The sequence below is a fragment of the Pogona vitticeps genome, chromosome 6 (assembly GCF_051106095.1).
Source record: "Pogona vitticeps strain Pit_001003342236 chromosome 6, PviZW2.1, whole genome shotgun sequence".
NCBI classification, from domain to species: domain Eukaryota; kingdom Metazoa; phylum Chordata; class Lepidosauria; order Squamata; family Agamidae; genus Pogona; species Pogona vitticeps.
This window is the reverse complement of record NC_135788.1, coordinates 61,303,818-61,328,582: the sequence shown is the minus strand read 5'-3', so window position 1 is coordinate 61,328,582 and position 24,765 is coordinate 61,303,818. Positions and strand designations below refer to the sequence as shown.

General features: G+C 40.9%; 1 protein-coding gene and 2 long non-coding RNA genes across 5 annotated transcripts in view; 2 read left to right on the top strand and 1 right to left on the bottom strand.

The window, feature by feature from the left end:
* Positions 1-11,262, bottom strand: part of LOC110081594 (epidermal growth factor receptor) — a 221,186-nt gene extending 209,924 nt beyond the window's left edge. The window contains exon 1 of one of the 3 annotated variants that reach the window (XM_073002558.2): positions 10,582-11,262. In XM_073002558.2, coding sequence (XP_072858659.2) covers positions 10,582-10,729 — 148 coding nt within the window. In that variant the 5' untranslated portion in view covers positions 10,730-11,262. The remainder of the gene's footprint in view (positions 1-10,581) is intronic. The other 2 variants (XM_073002557.2, XM_078377449.1) reach the window with 2 other exon arrangements.
* The window catches only part of LOC140707986 (uncharacterized), a 479,255-nt gene continuing 463,194 nt past the window's right edge, over positions 8,705-24,765 (top strand). Inside the window, exon 1 of the long non-coding RNA XR_013537362.1 lies at positions 8,705-8,809. This is a non-coding gene — a long non-coding RNA (uncharacterized LOC140707986). The remainder of the gene's footprint in view (positions 8,810-24,765) is intronic.
* LOC144583538 (uncharacterized) lies at positions 16,559-23,870 on the top strand. Its single transcript, XR_013537360.1, has 2 exons — positions 16,559-18,539; positions 23,742-23,870. It is a non-coding gene; the product is annotated as an uncharacterized LOC144583538 (long non-coding RNA).

Here is a 24,765-nt window from a genome sequence, read left to right as displayed (position 1 = left end):
TTCCTCTCCAAGAATTTGGAGGACCAGGCCATACTTGCCTACAGATAACCTCCAGTCTTAAACAACTATGTCCTGGCAAACAACAGGCAATAAAACAGGGAGACAAGGACAGGGAAAAAATAGGCCTAGATACCAGTCATTTCCCTGTCCCCGTACTCACACTGGCAGCAACAGCAAAGGTCCTAAAAACATCAGGAGTCAATTTAGTCTAATGAAATATATGCCATCTATTAACCGCCCAGGACATTCTGTTATGAATCTCAAACAGGCTATTGTAGAACAACAGAATTGCAAAGGGAGGTTCAAGAAGGGGACCACAGAAATTGGCTACATCAACAGGTTCTAATGCATGTCTAACAGCCTCAACAAAGATCAAGACTTCTTGGTGCATTATATATATTAATAACTTTGCTTTCTATAATATCTTAAATGTATATAAAATTGTTGTCTCTTTTGATAAACTCTGATCTCTACCCCAGAAATATCTTTGACCCCCAAAGGCTCTTATCCAAGTTACCCATAACCAAAGGTGTGATATTTTGTCTAATAAAGCAACTGTGTGCCCAAACAAGTTCAAACCCAAGATTTTTAGAGAGATACTATGACAGCACAGTATTAACATTTTTTTCAAGGAGGTATCCATTGTTGCAGAAACAATACAAGAGAGTTTTCTGACACTTTAAAACATAGTACATTTTACTTGGCATATGTTTGTCTGAACAAATAGACTACAGTCTGTGAATTATTATGCCAAGTAAAACTTTTAAGAATCACTGCCACAGGAATCATTGTTTTTGCTAGAATCAATTAACAAGGCTACCTTTTCTCAACATAATTACGAACATGCTGCCTTCCTACAGAAATCTCAAGGTATGTTGTTATCACTTATTACCAAATATAAAGAAACAATGTACCTCCTGGCTGATGTGCACTGGTAACTATATCAGATTTGTCTCAAGTTCTACTTCCACACATTACACCTTTTGTTTTGTTTAAAAGCTATGTGTGCCAGTACTGTAATGCCCTTGGGACTAGTGGTTGTTGTTATTAATAAAGCAATCCCACATGATGCTACGGGGTTAGTATACCGTGGGATCACCACATTGCCACAGGTGATGACACTACATCAGGTAGGAACCTTTGGCATAATCTTGAGCCTGTTATAGTTTGCACAGTTACAAATACCCTAAGATTATATTTTGATCATTCTCTCTGAGATGTTCATCTGTTTCACACATCCTATGAAGGTCATAATGTCTGCCCACCACAGATCTCCACAGAGATGTTAAATTGAGAGTTAAAGATATAAATCTTAAGTGCAAACATGGTAAAGATGAACCTCAGAACCATGTTTGCTGAGAGTTCTAGCTTTATGTTTACTTTGTTTTCGATACATGTCTTCCTTCCTCATTACATTACAGAATTCATTGCAAATAAATGCCACAAACAATAAGGTATTCCTATTTATTATGCAAAGGGATTCCTACATAATCAGAAGAGCGGTCAAGAGGATCATTGGAAAATCAATCCTGTTGCAGTACTCCTCAACCACTTCCCACTCTGTGTCCTGCATCTGAAAAATAAGTATTGAAGGAAGTATCACACCAAAACCTGCATCAATATCCTCTGGGTAGTTATATAAGATGTATTTACATATAGCACACATTAAACACTTCAGTGTTTTTAAAGCATTCAAAGCAGTTTACATAAAGTAATAAGAAGGGTAAGCAATAAATGCAAGGTGCTTGGTAATTAAAATTCCTGTTAGGAAAAAAAACAGACACTCTTGCAAAGTAATTAGTTTTCATATGTGGTCCTGCAACATATCTAGAAGCAAAAGCTGCCCTTAATAAAAGCATACAATTATCCTGGAATTTGATAAAACACTGCTGCCAGGCAGAGCCATTGTGTAATATTGTGAAGAAAACCTAATGTACTTTGCTTTACTTCTATGACTTTGTTTTGTGGGGAAGATTAAAACAAAAAACAGGACAATATACATGCATCACTATATTATAACTACTGCAAAGATACTAAGGAATCACTGAAAGATGATATAGCAATATCTCTAACCATTACTAGTTGGATAGATTTCAGAATATATGCATATTTCAGAAACTTCTGACACATCCATTTGAAGAAGAAAGAAACTTTAAAAAAAATCCCACAAGACTTTAAGGAAAACTGCAGAATTGTTATGGCTCTGTATTTATGACACTCTCCTGTATCTAAATCCCTCCCCCAATAATGATGCAACAGAATGGTGATAATAAAGCATTGTAACAAAAATGCTAGCAATCACACTTTTGTACATGCATGGGTATGTGGCTGGTGGGATACGCTGTTCAATTCTTCAAAAAAACCCTCCAGTTTATCATTTTCTGAGGGGAAGAATTTAGATTTAAAAAATTAATAACCAGAAAACCCTTTGCCCAAGCCTCCTCAAATTTGGCAGAGAAAGAAGAGCATACTATCTGGTACATCTGTGCCAATTGTGGGGCTAATGTGAACTCTAGTTTCAAAGCTATCGCTTTTTTGTTTGGGCTGCCCCCATTTTTACAACTGCCTTGCAGAATGCTGCTTTGCTTTGCTCCACAGTAACATATAATCAAATATGAAAAAATAATGATGGATCTACACAATCTGTTTCAGTCAAGGAATAGTTGCAGCTGGCTGTATATTAGTATGATGCTAGGTGGTTACAGGAGTTACCTGCTTGCTTTTGCAGTTATCATCCAACAGTGTGTCTCCCAAAAAGACATCCAGAAATTGAGTACAGTATGTCTATCTATATGGAAGATTTCAACATACAGTATAGTCTTTGCAGGGCATTTTTTAAAAATAGCTTGGTTTGTTGTGTTATAGTGTGCAGAAATGGGATGGAACATACATAAAGATGGATGATTGCTCCTTAAGGACTTTAAAAAGTCTAATGTAGACAATACCATATATGTTAGCTATAGTATAAACTTTTTAGCCCCTGTATAAGGAAGAATGTGGGGTTTCTATGAAAGAATTTGAACTGTGGCTCTTGGCCAAGTTAGTAAAATTAAATCTGGTTTCAGGCACGATGATATGAAGACAGACAGTTGAGGAAGTATACTTAGGAAACAGAACACAGAAGCCAATAGTGTGTGACAATCTTTGCCATGTAACAGTCTTTGTGAATTTCATGTGTAACAATTTCCCCATGCATGTTTTTTGGGATAAAATGTAGCATTTAATATGTAATGAACTTTGGTATGCAATAATCTTTGTGCATGATGTGTACAAAACTTTTATGTATTTGTATCAAATATAACATAATCCTATACAAGGTCTTATAAAAGGACTATAGCTGTGTTTTTGTGTTTGTTTTTTCTATATTTGGTAACATATCCATACACATACCCAAGAATGTGTACTTCATAGCATTTCTGTTACATACTTTCCTGTGCCCACCAATATGTGTTTCTAATGCATATTTTTCCCAAACCTGGAAAATATTAATAATGGAACTAGTTCAAGGGACACCTTTTAATCTGAGCAGAACACAAATATTCAGGAACTTTTCAAACGAGAACTGTGTAAAGAAGATACATTCTCAATGTTCAAAACCAATGTGTTGGTCAAAATGAACAGAGGGGAATGATCAGTTTGAGTCTGACACAGAATCTTCCTAAAAGAATCTTCTTAAAAGATTCACCTGATTACTCTTAGATTAAACAGGAATGGAAAGTTCAAGATATTTATATTGTTGAGTCAAACTCAATGACGTTAGGAGACTATAGGAATCACCTGCTTATACTGATACATTTTCAGTCTACTGGTACCCAGTGGGAAGTAGCTGATGGAATGGCATACAAGGACTCAAGAGACCTGGAATTTAATCCCCACTTGGTCATGGAAATCCAGTGGCTGAGATGTGGTACTGGTAAAACCACTCCTTATATATCTCACTTACTTTGAAAGCCCTCTCAGGATAATTTAAAGCAGTCCATCAGGGGAACCAAAAAGGAGAAAGACTCTCCTTGTGCACATATATTGAGAATTAAAAAAAAACCCCACAAAATATGAAAAACTATTGTATACCAATGTGATCTTTCATGAATATATCCACTTCTTCAGGCTTATGTTGATCACTTTGAACTATAACAGTTAGGCTTTAAGGTGTTGCAACATTTTTTTAAAATTTTGTCTGGATCTCTTGCACCAATGAACAGGGCAAATTGGCTGAAAAATCTGCAAATAGAATCTTATGTTTCTATATACAACTTTTAGCAGCAATACAAAAATTCCACCTTGAGTGTTTGCATTTTCAAGGATCTCCACCTGTTTGGTTTCTGTGTGTTGAAAGTTGTATATAGAATCACAAGACTCAATTTGCACATTTTCCAGAAGTTATTATATTGGTTCTAAATGAAATCTGAGATATTAGCAGTGAGGACAATTAAAATGCATGGGTACCATAATATTGAAAAAAACAGCTAAAACACGAGGTCTACACGCTGAAGAGGGGGAGAGATGAAACTGTAACACATCATGCCCTACATGGGTTTTGTTTTACTATAGCATGGATGCGGAGATTTTGGGATGGCAAACTCTTCTGACTCCTACTAGCATGTTAGAAAGAGCACAATGGATTCTTTCAATTCTGACTTCATTTCTGTTTTAACAAGAACAAAAAGGACTGGTACATCCACTGAAGCTGTCAAGCAAGGAGAGACGATAGTCCCAGGATGTAAAATGGGTATCACTTTATTATTTAAAGATGCAAGCCCAATGCGTTTGGCTAATTATTTTTAGCCTTCTTCAGGGGCATTGATACTGCACTTACATTGAATATGTCTCTGAGGCTTTTTTAGGGACAGTTTCCCACCCTTTTTCGGATAAATGACCCTAAGTGATACCCATTTTTCATCCTGGGACTATCATCTCTCCTTGCTTGACAGCTTTAATTCTGTCTGACCTATTGTTCTTTAGAATATTTGCACTGGGATTAGGATCTTCTGTATAAATATCTGAACGATGGAAAGGATTTGGAAACCCAGTATAGTTTGCATTCCTGATATTTAGGTCACTGTCAGGTGATCCACATTATTCTAACACATAAAAATTCTCTTGTTAGATCAGACCAATATTTCACTCAGCCCAGCATTCTTTTCCCCACAATAACCAGCCAAAGGTCTCTGAAGCGTTCCTAAGGAAGGTAGGAACTAACTCACAATTAGAAAGAAAAGCAATCTCCACACTGTTGACTGCCCTACTGAAATTCTATTACACCTACTTTCAGTCATTTTATTACACTTAAAGTCTCAGAGTAAACTAAAAGACTGTGTTTCAAACTTTGATCATTATATATTGTGCATTAGCAGTATTCAAAATTCCGTAAGGCAAATCCAAAAATCTCTCCTGTTCTTCTCCAAACACTGTTTATGTTTTTCGGTACCATATTCATTGATCCATTTAGTATTATACACTCATTGTAAATAATCTTAAATGATGTCTTTTAATTGTTATAAGTCACCTTAGGCCTTTTTAAAGGAGAAAGGAGGATTAAAATATTTTAAATAAATAAATGAACACCTTTTTTTGCTTTGTAACTGGTGATGATCTCAAAGCAAATTTTACCCGATTTATGTGCAAGTAAAGAGACAGCAGCAATAGCAGACAAGGGCAGCTGCAGAGAACACTGGGGTGAAGGTTAGGGAGACAGAAGGGAGGTAAACCCTCCTCCTCATCCTCCTCCTCCTCCCTTCTCACTCTATATGAGTTACTGGCTTCCAAAATGTCCACTTATTAAGAGCTCTGGTCAGATCTTGCAAACAAGCAGCATCTCATGTTAGTTTCTCCTCTCTTCCTCCTAACCCTCCCTAGCAATCTTGTCTTTTCCATTAAGTTCTGCCCAGATCTTGGAAACTAACACCTGTGGTTCCTTAATGAGTCAATCCTTCTGTTTCACCACACTTTTCCATGCAATATAGTCTATTCTGGTCATTTGTGTATTTCCATTATATGTGCATGGCAGGATAGGCTCATGTCACTTTATTTTGCTTGACTGAAAGTTCAGGCTTGACTTGAATGAGCACCCACGTTTCTGCTTTTCTGGCTGGCGTTAGTATCTCTACCAACACCACATTTCAAATGACTTGACTTTTGCCCTGTCTTTCTTCACAATCTTCCTTACACATAGTATGGATGATTTTGTTTCATCCACGTATGTTTCTCCATTTTATGTGTTTTACCTACTCATAAGAACATCAGAAGAGCCCTGCTGGATCAGGCCAAGGGCCCATCTCGTCCAGCTTCCTGTATCTCACAGTGGCCCCACCAGATGCCTCCTGGAACACACGGGACAACTAGAGACCTGTGCCCTGGTACCCCTCCCCTACATTTGGCATTTTGACGTACGTACCTTCTAAGCCTGGAGGTTATACATCCCCATCATGGCTTGTAACCTGCGATGGACTTTTCCTCCAGGAATCTGTCCAATCCCCTTTTAAAGGCATCTAGGCCAAATGCCATCACCACATCCTGCTGTTGCTGCTGTCTCCTTTCTTGCAAGTAAATCAACATCTTTGCTTCACCCTCCCATTAGGTCTAAAACAGCCTTTCAAAATATTTTAGCACGCAGGGACTATCGGCACATCCAAGCAGTCCTCACTTCTCTCTTCTCCAGGAATCATAGTACAGATCCTACGCTTATCTTCTTAAATCCTCTACTACTGGGTAATTCTATATGAGGGAAATTTCTGACTGAATATCTGGGTATATTTAAACTCCTGTTTTAAAAAGCCAGGAAAGAGAAGGGCCTCCTGGAAGATCTTAAAAAGCAGATGGAGCTGGGTGTCATCAGCACACTGGTGGTACCAGACAGCCAAATTCAAGACAGCCTCGTTCAGGTTTTTCATGTATATGTGAAACAATATGGAGAATCACGGAACCCTGAGACACTCCACAGGTTAATGGTCCAGGTGTTGAACAGGAGTCCCTCAGCACCACTACCATTCATAAAGTAACACCACGCAAGGGAAAATCCCAGAAACTGACTCCTTTTGTCATCAGTTAACCACTTCTCACTCAAACACAACGAAACTGTCAGGGCTCTTTTTCAACAAGTGTAAAAGGTATTGAGCAGAAGAGTGTATTCTGTAGACCAGGCTTGTCCAACCTGCGGCCTGAGGGCCGCATGTGGCCCAGGTCGGCTCATAATGCGGCCCAGTGTAATTTTTTATTTTAAAAGAAATTCCAAAGTTTCAAGTTACACTGCCGGCACTTGCGGCCGGAATGCGGCTGGGGCACGTCACAACGGTGGGGGGGAGAGGGAAGGAAGGAAGGAGCGGGAGGGGAGGGGAGGGGAGAAGGGAGCTGTGTGACTGCATTGTGCCATCCCCGTCAATAGGTGGACCTCCTCCTGGCCACATAATGCTGCCGGAGTTGAAGCTGGCAGCCTCTGCTATCTGAGATTGCAGCTGCCGGTAAGCGCACTTGGAGCGGGGCTGCGGAGGGTGGCTAGGGCTGTCCCCCCATGCAGCCCAAACCAAATTTATGTGCGGCCCAAACCAATTTTTCATCTTCTAATGTGGCCCAGGGAAGGTGAAAGGTTGGACACCCCTGCTGTAGACCATCTTAACTGCTGCCATTGGGGCTGTCAACATTCAGGCTGCCCTTTGCTGTGTCAAGCTTGGTATCCTTTTTCCTGCTGGCAACGCAAGCAGGGTATTGTGCAGCAATACTGGGTCATTTCCTGGATTTTTTGCATTGTGGGTACAAACGCACAATATCCCATATTCACAAACCAGAGGTTTTTTTAGAAGAATTGAATTTATTTTAGTATAGATTGACCTGTGTCACCTGAATTAAGCCCACAAAATATTCAGTAAGAGCCTTTGTAATATATCTGAAAGAGTGATGATAAAAAATTATCAACTCAACTTCAGAAGAAGGTCACGGTCAAGGAAAATACTATTGTCCATGGCCTTCTTAAAAGAGAAAAGTGTAGACTACAGAACCATAGTTCATAGTCAAACCAGCACATGCAAACCTGCAATTCCTTTCTATTTTTTTCCACATTCAGTTAAGTTACTAATATTAGGCAGCAAGGGTCAGAAAATGATTATCCTTTACAGCTCTGTATTGAATGCAAATGCTAAACACTTTGTTTCCAAGTTATACATTCTTCTATGCAGATTCCTAGTACATGCAACATGGTTTTATCTGAACCATACGCAGATAGATTGAACGACACACAAAAGGGGAAAAACCCAGCCCTGCCCTGTTTACATCACCAACAGGTATGAACTTGCTGTTTAGAACTGAAAGAGAACACTTTCTGATGTTAAGATTGTGCAATTAGCTCTATGGAGAATGTTTCTTCTTTTCAAGTTTATTATCTGGAGCCATGAAATACTGAAATTACTTTTGCTTAACTCATGTATCAGGCTTTCTAAACTTGTGGTTCCCCTTCTCCCCCCCCCCCCCCGGACCGGAAAGAAGGAAAGAAGAAAATCTTTATTTTTTCTTCTTCTGGCAGTGTTCCAAAATAAAGATGATTCCCTTGGAACTGAAGCTGGCTGCTTTACAAAGGCTAAGAAAGAAGAAGAAAAGGGAAAGCTATCTACCAGCCAAAACAAAAACTCCCAAACTCCCACCCACTGTTCCCACTGCTGCTTCCAAACTGGTTTATCAAGAACAGAAGAATAAAACTTTCTTCACAGAGATATGCAGATGAACTAGAAGATGAAACTCTAGGCAAACAGGGCTGCAAGTGGAACACGGAGCTCAATCATCAAGGCTGAAAAATGATTTAATTTAGGATCAGCACTCTCAAGTAATTCCTTATGTTTAAGTGCTGGCAAGGAAATGACCCCAGAGAGAACCGCTCTCTATGCTATTCAATAATGCTGTGCTTATGTTGGCAGAAGGGATAAATAGCACCTGATATTAAAGAGGGCTTTAGAACACTGGGTCCCAAGCTTTTTGACACCAGGTTTAGTTGAAGACTCTTCTCCCAAAGACTGGGAGCCATTGGGGGTGCATGTGTCTGTCCGTGCAGGGGGCATGCATACGTGGGGGTGGGAGGTCCTCAATGCAGGTGTCAGGCGGGGGATGCATTCGTGCATGCAGGAGGTGGGTGGGCATTTGTGTGTGTGTGTGCATGCGGGGGTGTGTGTGTGCCAGCGGGTGTGCGTCTGTGCGGGCAGGTGTGCATACATGCACATTCCTTTGGCTGTCAAAAATCTGTCTCAGCGGTCCGGTCATTCCAAGGCCACGGAGAGGGGCCGGTTCACGGCCCAGGGATTGGGGACCACTGCTTTAGAAAACAACATTTCACAGAAATATATGCAATGCACTTAAGTCTCATGTCCGCACAGAATGATGGTTTACTAGGCTCAGGCATCCCTATGAATCATTACTGGTTTTCCCCACATTACAGGAAGAGAGTTAATAATCCTCTGCACTCTTGTGAAACACATTCATCTGCCTGTTACATGGGCCATATAAACAAGAGACCTCTGTGTCCTACCCAATTGTTTGTACTGCTGATGCTTTAAGGGCTTGAAAATGTAAAGAAGAAGATGATCACATTGCAAACATTTGTGCAAGATTTACAAAAAGACTGACTTCTAGAAGCAAAGCCAAATCTTTTGTACTAAATGCAGCAGAGAAGTCTTATGGCACCTTGTTGGCTGATAGCTTCACCACAATACAATTTTTCAAGGCTTGGGGTCCACTTCATCAAAGGAATTAAACTGAGAAAAATATCAAGGAAAAACTCTGGAATAAATTCAGAGCTTTGATATGTGACACTACCTCACTGCATGTTTTGGCATGCCATAAGAGCTTTCCTTTATTGCTATTCTTTTCAGAGATTTCATCTAGCTAAGAAGGTGACTGGAGGCAGAGGGAGTGGCTGTCTAGTAAGCATACTTCTGCCATCCTGTCCCCCTCAAACATAAAATACTGAGTTTCCATCAGGAAATTTGAATTATGTACACAGTAAGTTGGGAGAAACTGGGCGCTTGTACAGGTTATCTTAACTCCAAGGCAGCTCTCCTTTCAGCAGGCAACCACAAGTTACTACCACATTGTTTTCTGAAATATATTATTATTATTACTATTACTATTATTATTATGCTGTGTTATGCTTATTGCCATCCAATCTTTGATGTAGGACTTATACACACCGGGCTTGCTTGTCCAGGAGGCGCTGCAACATACAGTACAAGCAGTAGGTAAGCAAGACCCAGACGCTGAAACAAGTTAAAGTCCCAGAACCTATTTGTTTGCTTGTTTGTTTAAATCCAGAAGCAAAAACAGTGAAATTGTAACGGAGAATCCCTTTGACTGCAGGCAGAGCCCATGATCGAGAACACTGGACAGGATCGGAAGCGCGAAAAGACCAGTGACGGGCGCTTCCCAGTGTGGGTGCCGCGTGCCTCTGAGCATGTGCAGTGCGCTCCAGAAGACAATCCCAAGGCAGCCTCCCCCCTACCCCAGAGAAGCTCGGTCCCGGGCACCTCTTTCCCGCGGGCTCTTCGACCAGGGAGCAGCCCCCGCAGCCCCACGCGCGCGCGTGACTTCCCGCCTTGCCCGACTCACCTTTCTTCTCGACCACCGCCGCGCACACGTTGCCGGCCAGCAACCCCAGCAGGCAGGCGGCGGCGGCGGCGGCGGGGATGCGCCTGGCCCGGGAGTGTCCCCCGGTGGCTCCGGAGACTCCTCGAAACGCGGGAGCCCCGTCCCCCATCCTCAGCGGGCGACGAGAATCCGGAGAGCGAGCGAGAACGCGCACGCGCGCACACACGCTGTGTCGGCCAAGCCGGGCTGGGAGCGAAGGGTGGCGCGAGCGTGTGGCTCTCGGTGGGCAGCGCGCGATTCTTCACGTCGCCCGTTCCTTGCCCTACTCCTCGGCGAACCCGCTTCTTGCGGCCGGCTCCCTATCTTCCCCTGCCGTTCCGTAGAGAACCATGCCGAAGGAAGGCTCCTACCGCTGTGGCCAGATGATGACAACTCAAAGGGTGGGGGGGGCAAAGAGGGAGGAGCAGCAGTCAGCCCCGTTCCTCACTCTCTCTCTCTCTCTCTCTCTCGCCCTCTGGTTGCTGCTTCTGGAGGCGGCGGCCGCTCTTTTGCTGAGCGGGCGAGGGGCGCTTCTCGCCCCAACTGGCCCCTCGCCACGTGCGCGCGGTGGGGGAAGCGCCGGCAGGCCAGCAGGACGAGCGCGTCGAGGGCTGTCGAAGGCGCTAAAGGGCGCGAGCGGCGTCGGTCGCCAGGTCCTCTCCCCCTCCCTTCTTATTGCGAAACTCAAAAGCAAAACTCCCGCCCCCCCCCACCCTCCGTGCTCAGCTCAGGGGCTCCCTCTGGGTTGTCCGGAGAACCAATGGAAAGACCGGGCGGGAGCAGCAGCAGCAGCAGCAGCAGCAACAAAAACAACTCCAACAAAAAGAAGACGACAAAGAAGGTGGAGGGAAGGAGTGGCTCTGCCCGCCCTGACTTCAGGTGGAGCTTTGTACCTGCTTAAGGCGGGTGACGGGAAAGGCGAGAAATTCCAGCTCAGCTGGCTGGGCTGAGCAATGGGCACGCGCGCTCCCGTCTCTGTTCCACTGGCGGCCGCGCCTGTCGTTTACCTTATCTGCTGCTGCAACACTGATTGCCACACCTTGTTTACCTGCGGCTGCGGCTTTCCATACCTTACAAGGAATCGGATTGGAATCCAGCAATTCAAATAACGCGGGCCCCGTGACAGCAACAGCCCTTTGCTTCGGCTGTAGCCCTGGTGAGGGAAAGAAGGGCGGACAAGTATAGCGCTGGGGGAGACGTTATCTCCTCACAGTGGCGGGTGGGCATCTTATGGGCCAACAGTGGGCCCTCCAGGTGTTGATACTAGTGGTCCCACTTCAGGATGAGAATCGTCCCTGCCCTGGCCAGGAGCATGCTGGTCACTGTGCTGCAACTGCCATCTGCTCCAGCTTGTTTAACCAATAGTATAGAGTGAGGGGAGTTACAGTTCAGCAAAATCTAGGGTCAAAGGTTCTCCACTGGTTGCCTTAAAAACTAGTAAGTCTTACAGTGTACTGTTTCAACAACCGCATAAGATGCATCTGTTGATGGATGTTTTGGTCTGCCTTTTTCCTTCCAAAACTGGCAGGGAGACATGAGGTATAGGAGGTAGAAGACTACAAAAATTTTATTATAAAAAGACTTCTTGCTCCTAGACACAGACATATATTGACATCAATGATGCTTGTAATTCCTGTAGCTGGAACATACTGTAGACAAGGGTGACTTGAGAGCACTTGAGTTCTGATCCAGATCAAATTCTATCCTTCTAAGTTGCCTGCTACACCACCACTGGCAAATTTGATAGTCCCCTTCTGGATTGCTGGAATGCTGTTGTGCTCTGCTTTCACTTCAAGATGATCATGGTACTGAATAGTAGCAGGATCCAAAAAGTGGGAAGGAGGGACAGCCATTTGTTGTGGTTTCTTTTTCCCATTAACCTGCTCTGAATATTTGAAGGCCTGTTATGAGGAAGATGAAACAGGTTTGTTTTTTGTGGCCCTAGTGAGTTGGATTCAAAGGAATCAGTTTCAAGTTACAAGAAAGGAGAGTTTTGACTTAAATGCTAGGAAGAATTTCCTGATAAAGGTGTTGTCCACTGCAATCTACACCCACAGATTGAAGGAGATTTCTCTGAATGTAAGGATTGTAACAAAAAGGGGATTCAATTTTTAAGGCAGATTTCTCAGGAAAAAACAGGCAGGGAACAGTCTTCTTTTGACAGATTAGAAATAGTTGTGGTTCCTGTTCTTCCATCTACATAGCGGCTGCAAAACAAAAATCCAAGTACTGTTCTGCAATCACAGTGCATTTTCTAATGCTAACTGGCCCAAAGAGGTGGGAAGGGACTGGGTGTGTTTTTTTGGGGGGGGGGCGAGCGGGAGATAAGGCCAGGCAGGCTTTCCGTAGAGCATACTGGAAGGGCAGAGGATGGAAAATCTGATCTGCTCATTTAGGGCAGCACTTCTGCCTCCTCTCTTAGGTGCATCATTCTCGTGGCAGAGGGCCACCTAAGCGAGTCGTGTGCTGGACTACCTCCCCAGTGAAGAAGGGATTTCTTGGTTTAGAAGAATAGTTGGCTACATGGAGCCATGCAAAAGTCTTACACAAATATGAAAATGTTTCTTTCCTCCCTCTTTTACAAAAATTGAAAGGCACAGGGCATCCAGTGACGCTGAGGTGTGGGGACAGACAAAAAGGAAATATTTGTTCACATAGGCATAGTTAGTGGAAGAGTAGAATTTATTTCCAACCAAGGCAGCAATAGCCATAAACTTAAATGGATTAGATATGCTCTTGGAGGATAATGCTCTCTGTGACGTTTACCATGTGACCCTTGATTCACCAAACAAAGGCTCACGCTACCGTCATCTCACCAGCAGATCTCAATTGAGAAGTTACTTCTCTTTCTCACTGCCACCAGTGGATTTCCGTTATCCACAAAGTAAAAGACTTTATTCAGACACTTGCTGCCAACAGAATTGATTTATTGAAGTGTAGTAAATTATATTGGAATCACACATGTTATTTATTCAGTGCACACAATCAACTCAGTATCATATATCTTTTGCCACTATCTGCTCTATCTCATTGTCGTTTAGTCATTTAGTCGTGTCTGACTCTTCATGACCCCATGAACCAGAGCACGCCAGGCCCTCCAATCTTCCACTGCCTCCTGGAGTTGTGTCAAATTCATGTTGGTTGCTTCGATGACACTGTCCAACCATCTCATCCTCTGTTGTCCCCTTCTCCTCTTGCCTTCACACTTTACCAACATTAAGGTCTTTTCCAAGGAGGCTTTTCTTCTCATAAGATGGCCAAAGTACTGGAGCATCAGCTTCAGGATCTGTCCTTCCAGTGAGCACTCAGGGTTTATTTCCTTTAGAATGGATAGGTTTGTCCTTCTTGCAGTCCAGGGGACTCTCAAGAGCCTCCTCCAGCACCACAATACAAAGGCATCAATTCTTCGGAGGTCAGCTTTCCTTATGGTCCAGCTCTCACTTCCATACAACACTACAGGAAAAAACCATAGCTTTGACTATTCAGACTTTTGTTGGCAAGGTTATGTCTCTGCTTTTTAAGATGCTGTGGAGGTTTGTCATCGCTTTCCTCCCAAGAAGCAGGCGTCTTTTAATTTCGTGGCTGCTGTATCCATCTGCAGTGATCATGGAGCCCAAGAAAGTAAAATCTGTCACTGCCTCCATATCTTCCCCTTCTATTTGCCAGGAGGTGATGGGACCAGTAGCCATGATCTTAGTTCTTTTGATGTTGAGCTTCAGACTGTTTTTTGCACTCTCCTCTTTCACTCTCATTAAGAGGTTCTTTAATTCCTCCTCACTTTCTGCCATCAGAGTGGTATCATCTGCATATCGGAATTGTTGATATTTCTTCAAGCAATCTTAATTCTGGTTTGGGATTCCTCCAGTCCAGCCTTTTGCATGATGTATTCTGCATAAGCCTGTGCTGCAGGGTCAGAAGACCAAACAGTCGTAAGATTGAATCCATGTGACGGAGTGAGCGCCCGTCACTTGTCCCTGCTCCCGCCAACCTAGCAGTTCGAAAGCATGCAAATGCGAGTAGATTAATAGGAACCACCTCGGTGGGAAGGTAACAGCATTCTGTGTCTAAGTCGCACTGGCCATGTGACCACGGAAGATTGTCTTCGGGCAAAACGCTGGCTCTGTGGCTTGGAAACGGGGATGAGCACTGCCCCCTAGAGTCGAACATGACTGGACAAAAAAAATTTGTCAAGGGGAACCTTTACCTTTACCTATTCTGCATATATAAGTTAAATAAGCAGGGGGACAATATACAGCCTTGTCGTACTCCTTTCCCAATTTTGAACCAATCAGTTGTTCCATATCCAGTTCTAACTGATGCTTCCTGACCCACGTATAGGTTTCTCAGGAGATAGATAAGGTGGTGAGGCACTCCCATTTCTTTAAGGACTTGCCATAGTTTGCTGTGGTCCACACAGTCAAAGGCTTTTGCATAGTCAATGAAGCAAAAGTAGATATTTTTCTGGAACTCTCTGGCTTTCTCCATAATCCAGTACATGTTAGCAATTTGGTCTCTAGTTCCTCTGCCCCATCTTTTAAGATTTTAAATAGTTCAGCTGGAATGTCTGACTATCTCTCTGACTATCTATCTATCACTCTTGATCTTATCTCCTATCTCATATCTCCAACTGTCTTATCTTATTTTCCAATTGCTCCCTTCCATTCTTCTTGCAACTACCACTCTGCCTTCTTATTTGCTGACTCCGCTCCTCCATTCCTCCCATAGGCTCATGCAAATGAGATCTGGACATGAGTGACAGAAGTGACGTGGGACCGATCGTCACACTCTCCATCCTGCCTTGCAGATTAGAAGCAGAATGCTTTGGGTACTTTAGGAAGATAATAGGAGAGGAATACCACCTTTAAGTTCTACTGCTTTCACGCAGGCTTCCTAGAGTCTTCAGGATCGCTAATGTGGGAAGGGGCTAGATGGGCCAAGAAAGCAAATGGTACATGTGTAGTAATGGTAGATGTGTAAGACAGGTAAATCTTACAGTACATGGGCAGACTGTTGGTGCAGATCTGTTCAGAGTAAGATTAATAGCTATAGCCTAGGAGTAAAAACAAACCAACATCAAAAGAAAAGAAGTCAATCTAGAAAATACTGGAATTCAACAATACAATATTGGCTGGATTTCCTTAAAAAAAGGGAACTAATAATGAAACCACTGAGTGTAGAAGCAGCCTTTGTTTCTTAAAGCATAATTCTTAAGCATGTGGAGGGAAATTTTATATACAAAATCTATGTCTGTTATACACCATACCTTGATGCATCCTGCATGATGTGGCAGTGTCTTCTGACAAGGTATATTTATTTTATTTATTTATTTATTGCATTTATACCCTGCCTATCTAGTCGAATGACCACTCTAGGCAGCTGTATAGAACTAACAGTGCCCCTTTTAACTGCTATATGAAGCCAGGCACACTGCAATTGATTATATAATAATGAGGGTGTTTTCAGTGGCCACTTGTTTATATTTGATAACCTATCACTGCATTTAACCACTACATGACTTTGTATGTTCTGCCTCAGTTGCTCATGCTTTGAGAAAGGTTATTTGTTAGTCTTAAGTTGTTAAGTGATGTAATGAATGTAGCTGTCAAGACCAAGAGTCATAATAAGTCATTATAAACCAAACACACAGCAGTAGAATCATACAAGAATGAAATCATGCATCATAAAAAGCAAGTAAAAACATGTTTCAGTACACATTTTTTATCTCCATTTGCTGTAGCATAGGCAAAGGAACACAGATTTCTCCACAATGTACTTTAATTATAGATAAAAATCCAAATGTTTTGTTGTTCACTTGCAATAATGTTGCCTGGATGAGGGGATAAAAACCTCATTGTTTATATATTCTAGAGGGTTACACTGTTGGAGCTAAATTAACAAAAATGGGCCTACTCTAGTCAGGACTAGGAATGGGATACTGGCTCTTGTGTTTTTGCATCCCTAATTTAAAATATTTTTGGAAAATATGTTCTGCGCCCTCTGAGGGAGTAGGAGGCAATGAGCATTTTATAATTTTAAAAAAGCACGCAATTTTTCTAAGGAAAAAAAAGGAGGAGTCATAGGAACAGGTGCCTTAGAAACCAGTTAATGAGATCCAAGGATCATTGTGTGCAAACCTTTTAAGATTGCCTGCCTCTGATCTAAACAAAAGTAAACTTATTTTAATCCATTTGACTTCATTGGGACAGTTAGCTAGATCTTCAGCTGCTTTCTGTTAAAGTAGACTAGACTACAGTATCTGCTAAAGTAGAGTAGACTGTCTAGATGGGCAGGGTATAAATCTAATAAAATAAAATAAAACAAATTATAAATTAAAGGAGATGGAACAAAAAGACCTTAACAGCTAGATTATCAGTTTTGATTTCAGTGGAATTTTCTCTTGCTTTTTAGAATAATTTGGTATTTAATATTTGCAAACTACATGGGCCTGTTTAATGTTTGTAGACTACATTGGTATTTAATATTTGCAGACTACATAAGACAACTGAACTGAATAATTGTTCTGAATGAAGAAGTAAGGCAACTTAAAGCAATCACTTGACACATAGAAGTTAAAAAGGGGAAAAACACCCAGGTTATCTGTTTGTCACTTGCCACCCCCCATTGCTGAAGCTCACTAAGCACAGAGATACTTATTTATTTATTTATTTATTTATTTATTTATTTATTTATTTATTTATTTATTTATTTATTTATTTATTTATTTATTGGACTTATATACCGCCCCATAGCGCTACAAGCACTCTCCGGGCGGTTTACAATTTTTAATTATACAGGCTACACATTGCCCCCCCAGCAAGCTGGGTACTTTGAGTTATTGGAAAGAAACTTTACTTCTCATAGTATGTGCACAGATTTTTCTGATATCCAATTTCAAGTCAAATGGATTTGCCCATAATTCTCAAAGCTGCTCAAGTTTACCAGAAATGGTATAGCATACTGTCACATACAGCACTGATGGTACCTGTCTGTCATGGGTTTGGAGGGAAAGTTCCATCCTATGGGGAGTGGAAGGCGGGACATCAGGGGGGAGGAGCTGTACTGTATATATATTTGGAGCTTGTGTGGAGAAGGAAAGTTGGAGTCTGTGTGTCAGACTGGGTACAACTGTTGGTCAGTTAGTACATACCTGATAGGTTCAGGTTTCTATCTAGGTAGCCAGAACTGATAGGTTCAGGGTCTGTGCGTTACCTTAAAGTGTTCCGTGGGAACCAAGCTGTTGTATGTGTGTGATTGGGACTATGCCACGTTACATTATCCTATTTACCTGATTCTTTTATTTACCCTGTTTGTTATTTCAATAAACCTTGTTCTTTTGTTTATTAAAATCCATTCCTGGTCTGTGTGACTCCTTATAGGGAATGGTTGGTGGCAGCATAACTACAGGGTGGGATACTCCAGTAGGTCTGGGGATCCCACATTGATTGGTGTCCAGCGTGTGGGATACGACTGGTCCAGTTGTCCAGTGGTCCAGCAAAGCCTTGGCAAGTGTGCCCAGAGCAAAGGGGGTCTAGTCAGGGAAAATCTGAGGGCGCGTAGGTAATCTTCTAGGCTTACCTCACGGGGAGGTAGGCTAGTGGAAGAACGTGCAAACTCAGATTGGGGGACTAGATTAGGGAGCTCTGAGGCAACCTGTTTTGGCGGGAAAGGGCTGAGGCAAAGCTGTGTGAAGTAACAGTGATCTAGCCTGTCTGCTGAGAGGCCTAGCAGAGGGGGTGGATTCTGCCTGGCAACAGTTGCAAGTTGGTGCTGGAGGGACAGCAGCAGTCTATAGAAGGCTGTTTCTGAGGCAAAAGGAAAAAAGTCGTCGTTTTATTTTGAGGCGTGACTTTTGAAGGCAGCCTGTTCTGGGGGGATTATGCCCTTGACTAGAAGCCAAATGGCAGAAATGGGGGAAGTGAGAGAACCACAGGGAGACCAAGGTTCTGAGGAGGGAGATCTGCGCATGCGTCGACGAAGCTAGACGCCTTTACATCGCCCTCCAGGAAACTTACAGATAAAACTATAATACAACCAAACAATTGAAAGATAAGCCTGAAGGAACTTTTGAGGAGGTTCCGGAAACTCAGCTACAAACTTTCCCTTGACTTGGTGAGTTTTTTCCTTGCTAATTACAAGCAATAATACTCTCCGTGAAAACAACAAAACAACATAACAAGCATAATGGCGACAAAACGTGAAGTTAAAGAACTGTCGGAGTTGATAACTAATATGGAGAAAAATATTAGACAAGACCTAAAAGCGCTTCAATCTAAGTTTGGGCAATTAGTGGAAGAGGTTAAAACAGCAAGGTCAGCTGCAGATAATGCTGTGAAAAAAAGTGAAAACAACGAGAAAGAAATACAGCAATTAAAAAAAAGGCTGGCTATATTATCAGACCGCCAAAGGCGAAGGAACTTAAGACTTTCAGGAGTAACAGAAGACATTGCTGCAGGAGACCTTGGGAAGACTGTAATTGCTTTTTTTCAGGAACATGGCATAAATATAACAGATGAGGACCTTGAACGCACTCACCGATCTCTGAAACCGAAACCAAAGCCTGGAGCCAGGCCTAGAGACATTATAATAGCTTTTTCAAGAGAGAAAACGCAGAATTATGTTTGGAACAAACTCAGGAAAATTAAAGACTTACAACTTCAGGGACAGAAGATATTTCCTCGCCCTGACTTATCACCAGAAACCATGAATGAAAGAAGACTTATGAAACCCTTTGCACAGAAGTTGCATGAGAATGGTGTTTTATTTTCCTGGGGTTATCCAGCCAATATTTTAATTTTTAAAGATGGAAAACTCTTGAAAGCTAGCAACCCAGCAGAGGCGGAGAAGTTACTATACAGACTTAACATACAACGTACTACTCAGGAGGCCGAAGAAGAGAAGGAGGGAGGAGAAGAAGAAGAAGAAGAAGATTGAGGGAATTTATATGTGACTGTAAATATGAATAAGCTTCCTTCAGGAATGTAAAATTTATACCACGTGAAAATAGTTTTTTTTTTTTGTTTTGGTTAGTGTTGGTTGAAAAGAATGAAATTTTTTGGGGGGGGGAGTATGTGGGTAGACAGATCTCCACGTATAGAGACGAAAATGGGGGGATATAGAATCCTTACCCAACTCCTTGGGAAGGGGTTATTTTTGGGCTATGGGGAAGGGAAAGACCATCAAAAAATAGTAAATAATAGGGGCACACCAGGGGGAGTTGAGATAGACAAAAAATGGGGAGGATAATTAAAGTACTCTCCTTAAATGTGAATGGTTTGGCCTCAGATCTGAAACGTTATAGATTAAATAAGATGATAAAGGATCAAGGGGTTGATATTCTGTGTCTGCAGGAAACGCATAAGAGTAAGAGAGACGTAAGACCTTTGATGAAGTCTACTGACTGGAGTTTGCAGATAGAGTCAAGGGGAACAAACAAAGCAAGGGGTGTGGCCATTCTCTTGCACTCTAGAATGAATATAGATGTTTTGGAACAATGTAAAGATAGAGATGGAAGATTTATTTTTGTGAAATTCAGGATGAATGGAAAGAAGTATACTTTGGCATGTATTTATGCACCTAACAAAGGACAAACCCTATTTTTGAACCGAACCTTTCAAAGATTGCAGTCATTTTATGAAGGAGACTTGTTAATTGCAGGGGATTTGAATAATGATATTAGGGAAAATAAGAAAGTAAACTTAAAAAAATGGAAACTTAAAGAGGTATTTAGTCTCCTGCAGGATGAAAAGCATCCTACCTTTTTCTCAAAAAGGTATAAAAAGTTTTCCTGTATTGATCATATCTTAGTGAAAGAAACTAACGATATGGAAGTTAATAGAGTGGAAACAGGAGCTATATGGATTTCAGATCACGCACCATTACTTGTTGAGATTGGTTTGGAGGAGGAACAGAAAGTTAGAAGGTGGAGGTTTAACTCTAGGATATTTTTGCAACAAAAGGATAGAGAGGATTTAATAAGAGGGATACAAAAATATTTTAAAGAAAATAAAGGATCTGCGGAGGAAGATATAATTTGGGATGCTGCAAAGGCAGTAATCAGGGGAATATGTATTTCTAAAGAAATTCATTTTAGAAGAAAGGTGAATTTTAAAAGGGAACAAAAACTAAAGGAGATAGTTGAATTACAAAGAAGATTACAGGTGAAGTTCGAAAGACAAATACAAGAACAGTTGAATAGGGTGAAAGATGAGTTGCAAGAGTTAGATAATTTGTTTTTGTGGAAAAAAGATTTATTGGTGAGGAATGAGTATCAGAGAATAAATATAAACTCGATGAAAAGATTGGCAAACTATTTGAAGAAAAGAAAGGAAAAACAAAAGATAGGGTGCATGAAAAATGAAACGGGAAGTAAGGTGTTTAAAGACAAACAAATAAGGGAGATCTTTGAAGATTTTTATAGTAAGTTATTTAAAGTAAATGAAGAGAAACAATTTGAAGAAGCTATTGTGAACAAAATTAAGAAACAAGATTTAGCAATTTTAAATGAAGAAATCACACAACAAGAAATCTTGACAGTTATTAAAAATTTAAAAAGTAGGAAATCACCAGGCTTAGATGGTTTTACATCAGAATTTTATAAAATGGTGGGGCCTTTAATAGTTCCAGAAATGCAGAGTTTGTTTAACAAGATAATGAAGGGAGGGAGAGCCCCTGAATCATGGAGGAAAACAGAAATTATGATAATCTTGAAACAATCGAGAGACCCGACGGACCCCAACTCTTATAGGCCTATTAGTTTAACAAACCAGGATTATAAAATTTTTGCAAAAATTTTAGCAAATAGATTAGAGAAAACACTCCCAAGATTAATAGGAGAGGATCAATATGGTTTTGTTAAAGGGAGATATATTGGACACCCTATAAGGAATGTGATTAATACTCTACATCACGGAAACAGTGAAGGAAGATTTGCCCTTTTAAAATTAGATGTATATAAGGCATTTGACACTCTAAGTCATGGGTATTTATTTCAAGTACTAAGTAAATTTGGATTTGACGGTCCCTTTTTGATAGCATTAAAAGAAATTTATAGAGAAGGGAAGGCAATGATTAAAGTTAATGATAATTATACAAAAGAAATTTTGCTCCAGAGAGGAGTGAAGCAGGGATGTCCCTTATCCCCAATGCTGTTTGTGTTATCTATGGAACCCTTAGCCGAAAAAATTAGAAGTAGTAGTAAAATAAGAGGATATACAGTAGGGAAAGAGGTAATTAAATTAAATCTGTATGCGGATGATATAATATTGGTGTTACAAAATCCTCTTGATGCAATAAGAGAACTACTGATAATTTTAGAAGAGTTTAAAGAATATTCAGGTTTAGGAGTAAATATTTCGAAATCAGAAATAATGTTTAAAAGGATAGATTTAAAGGAACAAAAAGAAATAGCAAAGCTGACAGGTATGAAATTAGGAATTAGGAGATTAAAGTATTTAGGTATAACAATAACAAAAAGTATTAAAAATTTGATGGGAACTAATTATAAAATAACTTGGAGAAGGATACAGGAAAAACTAAACGAATGGGATAATAGATATATAAGTATTTTAGGGAAAATAAGGGCAATAAAAATGTTTATAATACCAAAGATGTTATATCTATTTCAGGTACTCCCGGAGTACATCCCTAAAAAACAATTAGCTGTATGGGACCAAGAATTAAAAAATTGGGTTTTTGGGAAGAAGAAAGCTAGAATAGTAAAGAGGGTAATATATTCACCACAGGAAGATTTAGGGTGGGGTCTCCCACATTTGGAAAGCTATTACGAAGCTTTTCAAATTAAAATGCTATTGGAATTAGATGGGAAAAGTGTGGAGAAATGGGTAAGATGGGAGGATACAATAAATAAAGAAGTAGGTAAATTTGGAATATTTACACAGAAGGTTAAAAAAGACATTAAAAATACAATAGGTCCAAGACAGACAGCATTAATAATATGGGGGGAAAGGCAACTTAATTGGATGCCAAGTCTTTCCAAATGGACCCCACTAGAATCTCTAGGTGAGGATTTGAAAATTGAGAAAACTTTTTGGAAGAAACTAAAAGAAACTGGCTATTATAGAGTGAAGGATTTATACAACCCTCAGGGGATACAGATTCCGGCACAAAATGTAGTAGGACAAGTTGGAAGACAATACTGGTTACAGATTATGGCTTTATACAATATTTTGAAACAGAGAAGGTATTCTGGAATACTAAATAAAGAGGATACCCCGCTAGAAAAACTATATAATAATAAAGAGGATAATAAGAAGGGTATTGCAAGGAAGTTGTATAACTTGATAAATACAGATAAAGATTATATGATTGGGACAATACAAACGAAGTGGGAAAGAGAAATGACATTGTCAGCATACGAAATAGATGGGTTAATGGAAGGCATATTGGAAATCAAAATGGATAAATTTAGAGAATTGGAGATGAAATTAATATTGAAATGGTATAGGACACCCCCTCAGTTGTCTTATATGATAAAAGGTTTGAATTCAAGTTGCTGGCATTGTAAGAGGAGTAAGGGATATTATGCACATCTTTGGTGCGAATGCCCTAAGGTTATTGAATTTTGGCAGCTGATTTTAGAAAAGGTGAACGCCGTATGTAATATTAACTTGCAGCTGACTGGGAAAATCTTGTTTATGGGAGTTCTGGGGAATAATAAAGTAAAAAAACCTAAACAGAATTTATTTAAAGCTATGATTATAGCAGCACATGCAGTAATAGCTTATGGGTGGAAGGATGCATCAAAATGGACTTTGGAAAGATGGAATTGGTATTTATATGAATGGATTCAATCAGACATACTGTCGATTTTGACACAGGATAAGGTATGGGAAGAAAAAACATTAGAGATAAGAAAGAAATGGTCGGGATATGTAAGATGGGTAAGAGAAGGGGGGGGCCAATAATGTTATATTGGTTAAACTCCAAAAGGTGTGCTCATGGTTGCAGATTTAAAATTAAATGGTCTTTTTCTGTTTTTTTTTTTTTTCTTTGGGGGGGTGGGATAAGGGGGTAGAAATAAATAGGAGAAATGATGACTATGTAAAGATAAGAGAAATGGTTATGTATGGATATGTTAATTAAAAAATTAAAAATTAAAAAAAAAAAAAAAAAAAAAAACCAAGGTTCTGAGGAGGAATTTGGCTCAGTGCAGGATGAGAGCACAGGAGAACTGACCTCAGAACTCAGAAAAATGCTCCTAGCCCAACAGCATGAATTTAGGATGAAACAATTAGTAATGGAAAAAGAAGAAAGATTAGAGAGAGAAAGAATGGCGTTTGAAAGGGAGGAGAAACAGAGACAGTTGGAGTTAGAAAAAATGGCGTTTGAGCTGAAGAAGCTGGAGATAATGAGTAGAAATGGGAATAACAATAATAACAATAGAGATTCTGAGGTGGGCCAATTGTCTAAAACTGACCTGAAGAAATTCCCTGTGTACCACAAGGGAGATTGCCCTGAGGTGTTCTTTTCCCTCGTGGAAAGAGCGTTTGTGGACTTCTCAGTAAGGGAAACTGAGAAGATGACTATTATGCGATCTTTAATCAGTGGCAGCCTGGCAGAAGTCTATGCAGAGATGCCAGTGGAACTGCTGAAAGACTTCGCTGAGTTTAAAAAACTGGTGTTTGCCCGGCATGGGATAAATGCTGAACAGCTGAGGCAAAGATTTAGGTCACTCACAAAAAAAACCAGAGCAGACTTTTACCCAAGTGGGGGCCCAACTGGTGAGGTTGCTAGAGAAATGGCTGTCTCAGGAGGGGACAGAGACCTTCCAGCAGCTCAAAGACCTGATAGCGCTGGAACAATTTTATTCAGTCCTGCATGGGGAACTAAAGTTCCATGTGAGGGAGAGGAAACCTAAATCGGTGACAGAAGCGGCAGAGATCGCAGATTTTATTTCCCAAATAAGGAAGCCCTTAGGTGCTGAGGGGAAAACTGTGGGTAAGCCCAAAGAAACCTACAGCAGGTACTCTCAGGGACCAGGGAAAAACCAGCAAGGGGGAGGGGCCCATGTTGAAGGGAAGCCCTCAGACATGAAACCACCAAGACCTCAGATTTTGGAGGGAAAACCAAAACCAGAAGAGAAAGACTCCAAGTACAGCAGAAAATGTTATTTCTGTCAAGGAAAGGGCCATCTAATCTCAGAGTGTG